This window comes from Caretta caretta, chromosome 22, assembly GCF_965140235.1.
Source record: "Caretta caretta isolate rCarCar2 chromosome 22, rCarCar1.hap1, whole genome shotgun sequence".
Lineage (NCBI taxonomy): Eukaryota > Metazoa > Chordata > Testudines > Cheloniidae > Caretta > Caretta caretta.
The window spans coordinates 17225577-17238290 of NC_134227.1; the positions used below are offsets into that span (position 1 = coordinate 17225577).

A 12714-nucleotide genomic window follows, 5' to 3' on the forward strand; every position below is an offset into this window, starting at 1 on the left:
AGGAAGAGAATCCAGGTCTCCTGCTTCCCATTCTAATGCCCTATCCACTAGCTTTTCTGGAGGCTCACACTACTCCACCCACTTCCCTAGCACCCTCCATCTAAAGCTAAGCAACAGCCCTCCCCTCCCCCCAAGCCAGCAATGAGTTGAACCTTTGGGGGAAAGGAAGTCGTGTTCTCATCCCTGTTTTGCAGAGAAGGAAACTGAGGCAGAAAGGAGTAAATTGTGGTTTTGAGCCGTAGTTGTCAGCAGGGCACAGCACTTCCCTAGTGGGAGCTCTCAGGTGCCCCGCGGGAGACTCTGAAAAGGATCCCTGGGTGCTCCTCCACCCTCAGCCAGCTGGCTGGTAGGCAGGGGACAATAGCCGTGCCATCGCTCCCTTTAGAATTCCAAGCCCCAGGGACCCCCTGAGCTTTGGGCAAAGATCGAGCATCCTTCTGCAGAGGCAAGGGTGTCCTTGTGGGACAGGCAAGATCTGGCCTTGAACAACATGCTCATGGTCAAGGTCGCACAGGAAATCTGCAGCAGAGCCACGATTTGAACCCAGCTGGACACAATAACTGCCCATCCATCCTGCTGCCCTGTACTGCCTGGTTTGGGGGAGAGGAAGGGCTGTGCATGCTCACAGCTGTCCACCCCACCCAGACCTTTTTTCAGCCAGTGCCAGCATTTCTTGGTGGCTAAGGGGGACATGCAGCTCCACGCAGAAGGGGAAGCGCTTGTCGGTGGCGGGGAGTTCCTGAAGGCCCTGCTTGTTTTACGGTCAGCAGGGGAAGACATCACCTCCATCTGGGCTCCTGCTGAGGTTAGCAGAGTAGGTAACTCCAGCTGCCAGTCATTCTTCCTGTTCCAGGGCTTGATCTCATGTCCACTGAAGGCAGTGCCCCGTGTCCCCTTGACTTCACTGGCTCAGGCCTTGGGTGACTGACAGGCAAGCTCCATGCAAGTCCCAGTCCTCCTTCACCGCTCGCCCTCGGCAGCAGGAGTGGGGAGCGGGAGCCCTGGAGCAATCTTTTCTGTGTGTGCTCCGAAAATCACTGAGAACCATACAGCAGGGAGGACTTGTGCACTGGCAAAGGGCTGTGGCATGACTCAGCCCCCTGTGCATGGAGCCTTCCCCCAGAGCAAGCACTCTTAAAACCTTTCCCCAGAGCACCTTTGCAAAAGAGAGCTAAGGTTAACCCTTTTTTCCCTGGGGGCTCTATGCCTTGCCACAATGACCTACCAGGGCTTTTCCCTCTCTAACTTCCCTAGGACAAGCCCTGAGGCCTTAAGTCGCTTCTTACTCAGGAAAACTCTTTGCTGAAGTCAATGAAATCCTAAAAGGTGGGATGCACCCACCACTTCAGTAAGGGTTATTTATATCAAGCACCTCGCAGCCCCAACTGAGATCAGGGCCCCGTTGAGGCAGGTGCTGGACTAACAGACAGTAACTTCGCTCCTAGTCCCAAGAAGCTTACGATCGAAACCCCTGCGTCTAGCTCCCTGATAACACAGACAGAGGGCAAAAGGAAGGGCCCAAGGTCACACCAGAGGTCAGCGGTAGAGCCAATAGTATCCAAGTCTCCGGGATCGTAGTCCAGAGCCTGATGGACTGGCCATGCCTGCTTCCCTATGGGAGTGGAAGATGCACAGAACTTCTCAGAAGAACTTCTTCCTTGCTCCTAGCTCTTTGAAAGCCACAACATCCCAGCAAAATTCCACACCAATGGTGGGTGTTTCTGTCCCTCCAGATCAGGATGTTTTGCAACCCAGAAATGTCACCTGTCACCCAAACTCCACCAAAAACACTCCAGTTGAAATCTTAGGCTTTCAAACGATTTTTGATCTGAGCTCATTTGAGTTGGGAATCAAATTTCACGTTCAAAAATTTGCAAAGGAAAATTTAATATGTTGTTTTTCTCCCTGCTTGTCAAGAGGTAATTCATGAAATCAGTTGATCTAAGGCTCCCATGACTGGCCCTCATGACTGAAGTATCTCGACACCTCACGTCTTTAAGGTATGTATTTCCCACAGCCTCCCTGGGAGGTAGGGCAGTTCTAGATTGTAAACTCCTTGGAGGCACTGTCTTTTAGTTCTGTATTTGTACAGCACCTAGCACCGTGGGGGTCCTTGTCCATGATGGGGCTCCTCACTGCTATAAATAAATAATAATAATTATATTAGCTAAATTCTACAGATGGGGAACTGAGGCACAGAGACACTAAGGCCCAGATCCTCAAAGGTATTTAGATGCTATTGATTTCCATGGGACTTAGGTGCCTACATACATCTGAGGATCTGAGTGACTTGCCCAAGGTCACACAGGAAGTCTGTAGCAGAGCAAGGAACTAAACCTGGAGTTTTCCAATCACAGGCTAGCACCCTAATCATTGGACTATCCTCCCTTCTCATGTACAGTCACTAACCACCCCTGCTGGAGGTCGGAAGTCTGCAAATCTGAGACTTTCCTCCAGCAGAAGATCCAGTCCAATGGGTTTTACCATCATGCAAACTGCCACCATTTCGCCTTCACTGCCCACAAAATCCTTCTCTATTCTGTCATCACAACTCTGCCCTTTTGCAAGTGCTGCTCTCTCCACTGCGGTGAATTTGGTGCACTACAGGTTGATTAGATGAAAATACGAGCCCAACCTTCCGACAGTAAAACATCTTCATTAATTCTAGCCAAGCCACAAGGGGTGCGCCCCCTGAAGACACAGCCCTGGGAAATTATCCTCTCTCTGAGGGGATTGGGCCAAATTCTGCTCCTGGCTACACCTGCACAAGCCCATGGAAGTCACTTGGGAAGGTTGCATGGGGTGCAAAGAGGGCAGAATCTGGATAATTGGCTAGTTGAATTGTCTTTGGAAGCCCAAGTAGATCAGATAGGAACAGAACCACCTGCTGAGGACAGCAACTGTCCCACATGTGCCCCAGAGGAGGATAGTCCCCAGTCCTGCCAGTGTCTTAGAAGTGAGAAGAGGAGCTCATTCACTACTTGTCGGAGGCGGAGAAGGAAGGTCGGCCCACCTACCAGCATCTCAGGGAGGGTGAGAGAAGCATGGATGGAGAAGGGAGATCCCCACTTTCTCTAGGGCCTCAGAGATGGGAAGGGAGACGGCCGGTGGGAGGCCTTTAATTTAGGGCCAGCTCAGTCTTTGTAGGCCCTTGAGACCTGTGGGGTCAAAGCCCGCACACACCTAAGGCTCACCCCCTTGGTCCTTCCTCCCCCAGACTCAGCAGAACAGTACACCAATGTGCTCCCTGCTGTCAATTCAGCCCGGCAATGCCCACGTGTGTCAGCACAGGGAGACTCATTAACTCCGGGGAGGAAAACTCAGGCCGGCTTATTAATATCTGTATTTATCAAGTATTTATGCTAACAGCCTAGGGGATGATAAATCAGCCTCACTGGGAAGGGCTGGGCCTCCTCTGGTCGATCAAGGAGTTTGTGACGAGGAGGATGACACCTGGCTCTCAGAGGGAACTGGGTCTCCGGAGCTGGCTTCAGAGCGGCAGCTGGTTTGTGACAAATAGAAACTAATTATCTGTTTGAAAGAGGTGGGTGTGGGAAGGAGCGAATGAAAGGAGGGAGCTTGCTGGAGGTGGCTCAGCAGCAAGTGCAGGCAGATTACAGTAGGCTGCCTATACAGTAAGGGTGGTGATTTCAATGCACAGCACAGGTGAGGATTCTTCTCTCACTTACCCCAGATCTGGAGGAAAGGCACTGACCACACTGGAGTTACTTGAGATCCACAGCGGCGACTCCACTGGCTGACCGCCCCCCCCCCCCACCCCGGAGTTACTCCAGATTCAGCAATGATTCCATTGGAGCTACTCCCGATTCACAGCAGCGACTCCACTGGCTGACTGCCCCCCCCCCCACTCCTCCCCCGGAGTTACTCCAGATTCAGCAATGATTCCATTGGAGCTACTCCCGATTCACAGCAGCGACTCCACTGGCTGACTGCCCCCCCCACTCCTCCCCCGGAGTTACTCCAGATTCAGCAATGATTCCATTGGAGCTACTCCCGATTCACAGCAGCGACTCCACTGGCTGCCCCCCTGCCCGGAGTTACTCCAGAGTCCGAACAGTGAATCCATTGGAGCTACTCCAGAATCATCCCAGTCACTCCAATAACTTCAGTGGAATTACTCTGGATTTACACCACTGACTCCATTGGAGTTACACTAGATTTAAACCACTGACTGCAGTGGGGTTATTCTAGATTCATACCAGTGATTCCACTGAGTTCAGTTAATCAGCCGATGAGCCGGGAATACAACTCCCACTGTCTGGTTCCATGATCCAGCCACTCGACTACAGGTTTCCACAGCCCACAGAGCCCCTATGAGGGAACAAGACTGTTTTCACGTCCGAGGCAAACACAAGGCTAATAATGATTCTGGAATAGGTATTCCAGTAAACTTCCAAGTGTAGACAAGCCCTCCGTTGCTTTTCTCACAGGAGTGAGCACCCATGAGTTTCCAAAACTCTCACCCTGCAGGCTATTCAGGGTACCACTTAGGGACTGTCCTTAAAACCTCACAGGGTGTGCCGCATCTCCCGGGAAGGCAGCGATACAGTGGCTCTTAAATAATGTATGATACTTTCTAGTACAACCACCGCTAAGTCTTGCGCACTCTCCAGATGAGAAGCGTAGGCTTTGCAGCGCATGTGGACTTGCAGCGTCGTGTCTGAGGGCGATATCCTTGCAGGGAAGAAGGCTGTGTTTTCTTTGCAGCTTCCTTCTTAGCTACCCTGGGAATAGATGCCCTTTGAAATGAGGGGAGTGCTGTTTTTATTTGATTTCATCTCTCTGTATTTTCTCTGTCTGTCCCCTGTGTCTCACTTGGAAGCCGATCGTGTTCTCTGTCTAACATGAGGCTGTGTGTGTGTGTGTGTACACGTTTCCTGGGGTGCCTGCTCTGTCAACAGCAACAATAGCTCTTTGCATCAGGTGTTTAAACAACTTTCCCTGAGTAAAATTATTCTTTTGTCATGTTCGAAGGCACACTTGGATAGACAGAGCTGACATCCTCACAGGGAACATATGCACCTCGGCACCTCCAAAAGCAACTCACTTGGGGCTAAGCAGTGAGAAAACTCCTAGGGACGACGGGCCAGATCCTCAGCTGGTGGAAATCAGCATGGCTCTGTGATATTCTGGACATCTCCATTACCTGCCTCTCTATTCTCTTTCTCTCTGGCTGTCCCTGTGAACAGCTATTACCAGCAGGACAGTGGGGCGGGAGGAGGTATTGTTTCATATTCTCTGTGTGTATATAAAGTCTGCTGCAGTTTCCACGGTATGCATCCGATGAAGTGAGCTGTAGCTCACGAAAGCTCATGCTCAAATAAATTGGTTAGTCTCTAAGGTGCCACAAGTCCTCCTTTTCTTTTTGCGAATACAGACTAACACGGCTGTTCCTCTGAAACCTGTCACCCCCTGCTGTGATAAATGACTCCCTAGCCCTGAAATCCTTGCCTGGCTGGGTGAATCCAGCAGCACAGATGCTGCCCTTCGGTCACTAGATGGCGTCAGACAGTTGTGCTTCTTAGAATGTGCGGGGATTTTAGGGAGAGGGAAACCCCGGCTCTGCCCACGCTTTTTCTAGCCAACTGCTGGCTTCCCGAGGGCCCCCACTGCTCCATCAGAAACCATCCCGTCCCCCGCGATGGAGACATATCCTTCAGAATCTACCCACCACTCTCCAGCTTATAGCTGGGTACCATCCAAATTAGGCTCCACTGGGGATTCCGGCCTCCAGCTACGTGTGCCCTGGGCAGGGCTTAATTTGTGCCAGGCCTCGCCAGGGCTGAGCCCCGGCACCCCTGGGCTTGGCAGTTCACAGCCCCGGCACCTCTGGGCTTGCCACGTCAGTTATGAAAGTAAAAAAAAAATTGCGTCTAGCTCCGGCACCTCTTACAAATTAAGCCCTGGCCCCAGGAGAAGCAGGGTGGGGCACACATCCATTCACTCCTTGGGCACTACGAGGGGGAGGTGCCAGCCCTGGCCTGGGGTAGAGGTACCCTGAAGAGGAGCTGTGATCAGGACACAGTCTGCCTTCCCTCTCCTGAGCTGGCTGTGTGCTGGCAAGGGCAGATCCTCCAGCCCTTTCTGGACCTGGCTTGGAGCAGTGGGAGGAGTTCTGAGAACCGAAAGACCATGTGGCAGGAATTCTTTCCCTCTCCCTGCAGCAAGGGCAGGGAGGGTCCATTCAGGTCAGGAACGGGTGCATCAATACAACCAGCCCAGGAGAAAGCCTGGGACTGGAAGGCAGCTTGGCAGAGCAGGCGATTGGGGACCCCTGAATCTGCTCTGAGACTGGGGCAGAGTCACTCCAGCCAAAATCGTTCCCTGATTTTGGACGCAGTTCTCCAGACACCTGTGGGGGCCTGATTTTCTGAGGTGGTGAGTGTCTGCAGCTCCCAGGGATGTTGATTGGAGTGGTGGGTGCCCAACACCTCTGAAAATCAGCCCCAGGCACATGTCTCTTGCTGAGCCCCCAAGCACCAAGCACCCCAAGTCAACAGACCTTGAAAATATGGGGTGAAATCCTGATCTCTTTGAAACAAATGGCAAAACTCCCATTGACTTCAGTAGGGCCAAGATTGCACCTAAGGGCTTTAATCTCCCTGGGCCTCTTTTCTCCCATGGACAAGGGGGATTATACTAAAATTCCTGCCTCACCAGGGGTGCTGTGAGCTTTTCAGGGGGCTAAGGTGCTCTGAGAGAATCGCATAAACACCTAGACCCAGCTCATGTTTGCAGAGGGCTTAGAAGTTGTGTGAGCGCTGTTAGCTGGGGGGAAATGTCTCCTCTCATTCAGGGTTGCATTAAATGAAGCCATCTAGAGAACCACAGGCTGGGAAGGAATACGGAGATTGAAATGCCCTCTCCCTACAGGAGAGGTGGTACAGGAGATCGGCTCTGGCTCTGATGCTGGAACAGTGTGTGTGTGTGTATGAGAGAGAGAGGCTGCAATAGGCTAGCTCAGGACGGAAGCCAAGCGCAGAAGCATTTGCAGTTCTGATCCTTCACTGCTGAGTGCATCGCAGATACATTATGTGTGTTTACAGATGAAAAAGCAAAAATAAAGCCAATGCCATCTTAAACATTCTGTGCAGCACTGCACGCCACACTGATTCAAAATGTTTATAAACACGGAAGGTAATGTAATCAACTGCTGCAGCAAATACACCCCAGGTACGGGGCGGTGACAAGTGTCAAATGCGCTCCCTATGCAGAGTCACAGGGCTCTGCTGTGGGCCGTTCACAGAACAAAAGCAGCTGCAAAAGCCCAGTGAGAAATGCTTTAAAGAGCTATTTCTTTTCCTCTTTCAGTCCCTCTGGCCATAATCATCAGCACAATATGCTATCATCTAGTTCTATAGTGCCATTCATGTCCCAGTGCCCTGCAAACTACATGCATAGGGAACTGCTGGAAAGCTGTCACCTCAAGGGTGGACAGTGGCAAAGCATCATCCAATGCAAGTTATGCCCAAAGGTGCCAGGATGTGGGAATTACTGGGTGAAATTCTCTGGCCTGTGTTAGGCAGGAGGCCAGAGTAGATGATCCTAAATGGTCCTTTTTGGTCTGTGGTCAATTCAAGCCCATAGTTCCACAAACTTTGTAATGTCCGCCCAGAGCAGAAAAGGGCTTAGTGTCTACAAAGGTGTAGCTGGGTGATTTCTCCCTTTCCCCCTCCCATAACTGCATGGACCCACATTTCTCTGCTTCAGAGGGACAAACAGCTTAGTCTAACTGGTGAGGATTCCAACGTGTGTTCCTATGAAGCTGCATCACTGAAAGTGCCCCTGCATGTGATGGAGGCCCAGAGCAGAGCTGTCTCCACTGAGACCCAGCTCTCTGCCCATGCAGCAGCCCTCTGTGTTGCTGATTGGCTAAGGGATTGATGATCTGTCATACCTGTAGGATCTGATGCAGCTGGGGTCTGTCCCGATTGTTAAGATAAACTTTGTCACTGGCTAACGTCCTCACCAGCTGTTTTCAGCCTATGGTGTAGGGAAGGCCCCAAATAGCAGTCTTCAGGAAGTTTGAATCCCTCTCTTTCTCTGTGTCTGGTCTCTTGCTAGAGCAGACCTTAGCCACTTCCAGATGTGTCCTCCTCAGAGCGAACCATCGAAGCCTCTGCTTCAGCTCAAACCCTGGTAACTGTCGCCAGGGATTCTGGGGGGTGCAGCAGACAGGATCCGGTTGCAAACGGCTGCCTGTAGAGTCAGCGTCCATGAAAAAGTCCTGGATTAGTTCGATGCACCCTCAGTTGACGTGTGGCTGGCGATTCGTCACTGCACTACGGGGAGCCAGCCAAATGTTGCATGCTTTAATGGCAATTTCAGGAACATTAGTGGCATGACAACTTATATCAGAGTGGGCCAAAAGACTATGCTGTTAGTGGTGGTTTCACAAAGTGGGTGGCGTGCTCCCTTTGGGAGCCTGAAGGCCAGGCTAGCCCTTTCCATTGTTCGGCAGAATTTCAGCCCTCATTTAGTTTTTAAAAGTAAACTTCTAGCTGCTAGGGCTACAAATAAAGCATTTAAAACACGAAGCGCATTTCACCAACACAGAGATATCTTGCCGGAGTTTGCAGAAAGCCTGAAACAATAGCTCCGAGGTTTAGACTGCTCCATTCATCTAAATGGAGGCGAACTCAGAAGTTAGGGAAAATACTTCAAGTATCAACATTTTATTACTCATCCAGCCAAGTGAAAAAGGAGAGGAAGGGTCATGTTATGAAGATCTAAGCCATGATGCTGTGAAATATGAGGTGACGATCTCTACAGGTACCTATATGGGCAAGCAAGTTTAGAGCATAAGAACGGCCATACTGGCTTAGACCAATGGTTCATCTAGCCCAGTATCCTGTCTTCCAACAGTGGCCAATGCCAGATGCTTCAGAGGGAATGAACAGAAGAGGGCATTTTCAAGTGATCCATCCCCTGCTGTCCAGTCCCAGCTTCTGGCAGTCAGCGGTTTAAGGACACCTGGAGCACGAGGTTCAACCGTGATCATCTTACCTAATAGCCAATGATAGACCTATCCTCCATGAACTTGACAGTAGACTGCTCTTTAATCTAACAGAAAAATGCAAAAAGAGACCCGATGGCTAAAAAATGAGGCTAGACAAATTCAAACTAAAATTAAGCTATACATTTTAAAAAGTGAGGTAGTTAAACATTGGAACAACTTACTGTCGCCTGTCCATCCACCATCACTTGTCTTTAAAACAAGGCTGGTTATCTTTCTAAAACGTATGGTGTAGATCAGGCAGAAGACCTAGGCTTGGCACAGAAATTACTGGATGACGTTTTCTAGCTGGTGCTACAGAGAAGGTCAGACGAGATGATCCTAATGGTCCCTTCAGGCCTTGAAATCCATGAATCCATTAGCTAAACCTCATTACTACATAATAACCTTCATTATTTTCAAACAAACCTTGTATTTGGCTAATCCGCTTGGTTACAGGGCTGTCCAGCCTTCCCTTGAATGGCAATCAGCTTCTCCAGGGAAAAAAAAAGGAAAGAGGTGTTGAAAGACTCTTTGGAGGTATCTTTTTATGGCTTCCGCCTTTCCACTCACCATTGTATGCAATATCCTTCCCCACTGAATCTGTCCTTTTCTGTTTGCCAAGCATTGATTTGTTCCTGTGTTGTTTTTAATGGAGCTTGAAATCAACATGACTTTGTTGTTGTTGTTGTTCGTCACATCTTTGTTTGAGACTCAGGATCCTTGTTGATGCCAGTGCAGCTTGAGGTCTAGGGCTTGTTGGTTAAATACTGAGTTAGCAGAGGGACCTTTAAAAGCAGAAAACATTGTTTTTCTCTAGGTCCTGTTTTTCAAGGGTCATTTTTAAAAAGTACATACATGCAAAAAATGCGAATTCTGAATCAGCATGACTACATATCGATATACACACAAAATATATTCAAAACATGGCCTTTGTTTACATTACACATTGTCTAGGTCCTACATAAACAAGGGCCATTTATAAAAGTGTGTGTGTGTGTGTGTGTGTGTGTGTGTGTGTGTATAAACCAATTATGAGGTGTGGTGGCCAATGGCTTGACTGCAATCTCAGAGGCTGTGGGTTTGAGTTTTGCTTACTCCCACATTAAATCTCACCTCCAGTTCACCCAGCTGCAAAATGGGCACCTGATCCTTGGGTTAGGGAAGTCAAAATCGGTCAGATGTGATGCCAGCTGTGCCACTCCTTGTATACCATTGGGTATGGAAATGGCTGCACCTTAAACTGCATCCCTTTGATGAGCTATCTCTGGCTGGGGGCAGACTTCTACTTGTTACCAATAGTAAGAGTTTGTCTTTATCATCCAAGTGCTTTGCAGACCTTAACAAAGTCTCACACTAGGTCAAATGAAAGAAAGCCAGAGGTTTAGATATTTCCCACCCCCACCCTCCACTGAGGTGGCAGGGGCTATTTTTTCAAGCTCAGGCAGGCATATTATACTTGGTTCACATGTTCAGACTTTCTTCTGTATCCATGAGGGCTAAAACCATAATATTCTGATTCTGATTTAATCCAGTGACTCCAAGAGCTGGGAACCTCGGCCTGCAGCCTTGATCCAGCCCCTTTGTAAAGCAAGTCCCTATCATCAATATCCCCTTTGTACAGGTAGATAAAGTGGGGCCCAGGGGCTCTAAGCCAGAAAAACCGGATCATTTAGTGTTACTCATCCATCACTCCAGTTGGCTAGGCGCTCCCAGAAGAGCTTGCAGTCTAAATGGAGGGGGACCGACTATGGATGCGGGAAGAGGGAAACAACATACAAGGGAAATGCTTGAGGTGAAGGCGGGCATGTGTGGGTGAACCTAGGAGTCCTGACTCCCAGGCCCCTGGTCCCACTACTCAAGAGCATGGGAAGCCACAGAACCCGGGTCCCATGGGATGACTTCAGGGATTAAATATAGAAAACCAAACAAATAGTGGGTCGGGGCTGCAGACCTTCCCGGTCTCTCTCTTTCTCTCTCTATGAGGGGGAGTTATCCAGTTGAAACTAGTGGGCTAATGACAGGTTTCAGAGTAACAGCGTGTTAGTCTGTATTCGCAAAAAGAAAAGGAGTACTTGTGGCACCTTAGAGACTAACCAATTTATTTGAGCATGAGCTTTCGTGAGCTACAGCTTACTTCAAGGGCTAATGCTGCTTTAGCAGGATCGGGCCCAGACTGGCTGAATTCTGGGTTGGGACGGGATCATGTTAAATCTGCCTTCCCCGGCGGGCGCAGCCACTCGAAGTCGGTGCTAATTTTTAGGGGGGTTAGCGGGGATCCCTAAAAAAACGAGCCACAGCCCGGTCTGCGAGTGGGGGTCGGCTGCAGGCCACGGCTGGTCGGCTGCTGCCCGCGCCTCCCCGTGGAAAGGGTTAAGGCTGAGCCCTCCTCCTGCTTTACATGAGCTGACATCACAGCGGAGGAGCGGGGTTACGGATCCGGAGCCACGCCAGTGTGTGTCTGCGCGTTCCATTGTTACAGATCAGAGACCAGAAGGGAGGGACCCGCTTTTCCCGTGCTGATGCTCCAAGGAGACTCCAGTTCTTTCCCCCAGTCGCAGCAAAATCTCGGTGCCAAAGAGTCGCCCCGGCCGCCGCCAGCCCGCTCGCTCCCGCTCTCGGTGCCCGGGGAGTGCCTCCCCCTTGCTCCTGGAGGAGAGAAGCAAAGACATGGAGCTTTGCAACTTGCACCAAGCTGGGACCATCTGATCGCAGCAACGTGGACTGGAAATTAACAAGCCCTTTCCCCTCTTTGCACAGCCCGGCCGGGCGGCGGGGGGAAGAGATCCAGCCTCCTGCGTGGTTGCCTTGGGATTTGTTCCCCGGTGAAGGGCTCCGACCTGCCCCCAGGGTCCGGAGGGGGAGGCGGAGAAGGGGAGCATGACTTGTCCTCCGCCTGGTTTCAGGGATCGGCGGTGCTAAGGGAGAGAGCTCTGCCCCTGCGGACGTGGTCGCCGGAGGACGAAGGAGAGCTCCCCACTGGGGGGAAAAAAGCCGGGTCCGGGCTCCCTCTTGGAGCAATTTTTGCAACCCCAGAAGGGAGGCTGTCCGCGACAATCGGTGGATTTTTAAGGGGCCCCTGCACAGCCTGCCCTGCCAGATTTGCTTGGTGTGCCCGATATTTATTGCCCCTGCCTGGGTCGTGTTTGTATTTTCCTTTGCCATTTTTTTTTGGAAGGGGGGTGGGGTGCAAGCCCAAGCCAGCAGCTCGCCTGAACCTCCGCGTCGCGCCCGGTCCCTTTGAGTAAGAAACTCTGATGGCTCCGCACCGGCGGTCGAGTCGCCCTGGGTGCTGGTGGACTACTGGAGTTTGCTTGCTGGTGGCTTCCCTCTTACCAGGTGAGCGACTGGGATCGGCGGCTGCCCAGCCCTGCCCTCCCCAGGGCCCGGCTCCCTGGCTGCAAGGATGGGGCGGGGGGATTGGTGGGGCTGGGGGGCGAAGGGAAGTTGGAGGTGAATAAGGTGGGGGGGTGGGGGGTGAGAACCCGGCTTCTTTTCTGCCTAGCTTTGCAGCAGACGTGAAGGCATCGGGGGGGGGGGGGGGCTGGGGTGCCGCATGGGCGGGGGTGGGGGGGGGCTGGCAGAACGGGCCGAGATCATCTTTGCCTGTAAACCAGCAACCGGATGATTAGTTTTGGCGGCAGCCTGGCTCCGGAGTCCCGGGCGCTGGGGCGGTTTGTGCGTGTTGGCGGTGGCAG

At 51.4% G+C, this 12714-nt stretch overlaps 1 protein-coding gene across 4 annotated transcripts in view; it reads left to right on the forward strand.

Annotated features, from left to right (window-relative positions):
- Window positions 1-11220: 11220 nt before the first annotated feature.
- NECTIN1 (nectin cell adhesion molecule 1) overlaps window positions 11221-12714 on the forward strand; it is a 156622-nt gene continuing 155128 nt past the window's right edge. Inside the window, exon 1 of one of the 4 annotated variants that reach the window (XM_048827324.2) lies at window positions 11221-12355. In XM_048827324.2, the coding sequence (XP_048683281.1) occupies window positions 12274-12355 (82 nt within the window). In that variant the 5' untranslated portion in view covers window positions 11221-12273. The remainder of the gene's footprint in view (window positions 12356-12714) is intronic. The other 3 variants (XR_007353526.2, XM_048827326.2, XM_048827325.2) reach the window with 3 other exon arrangements.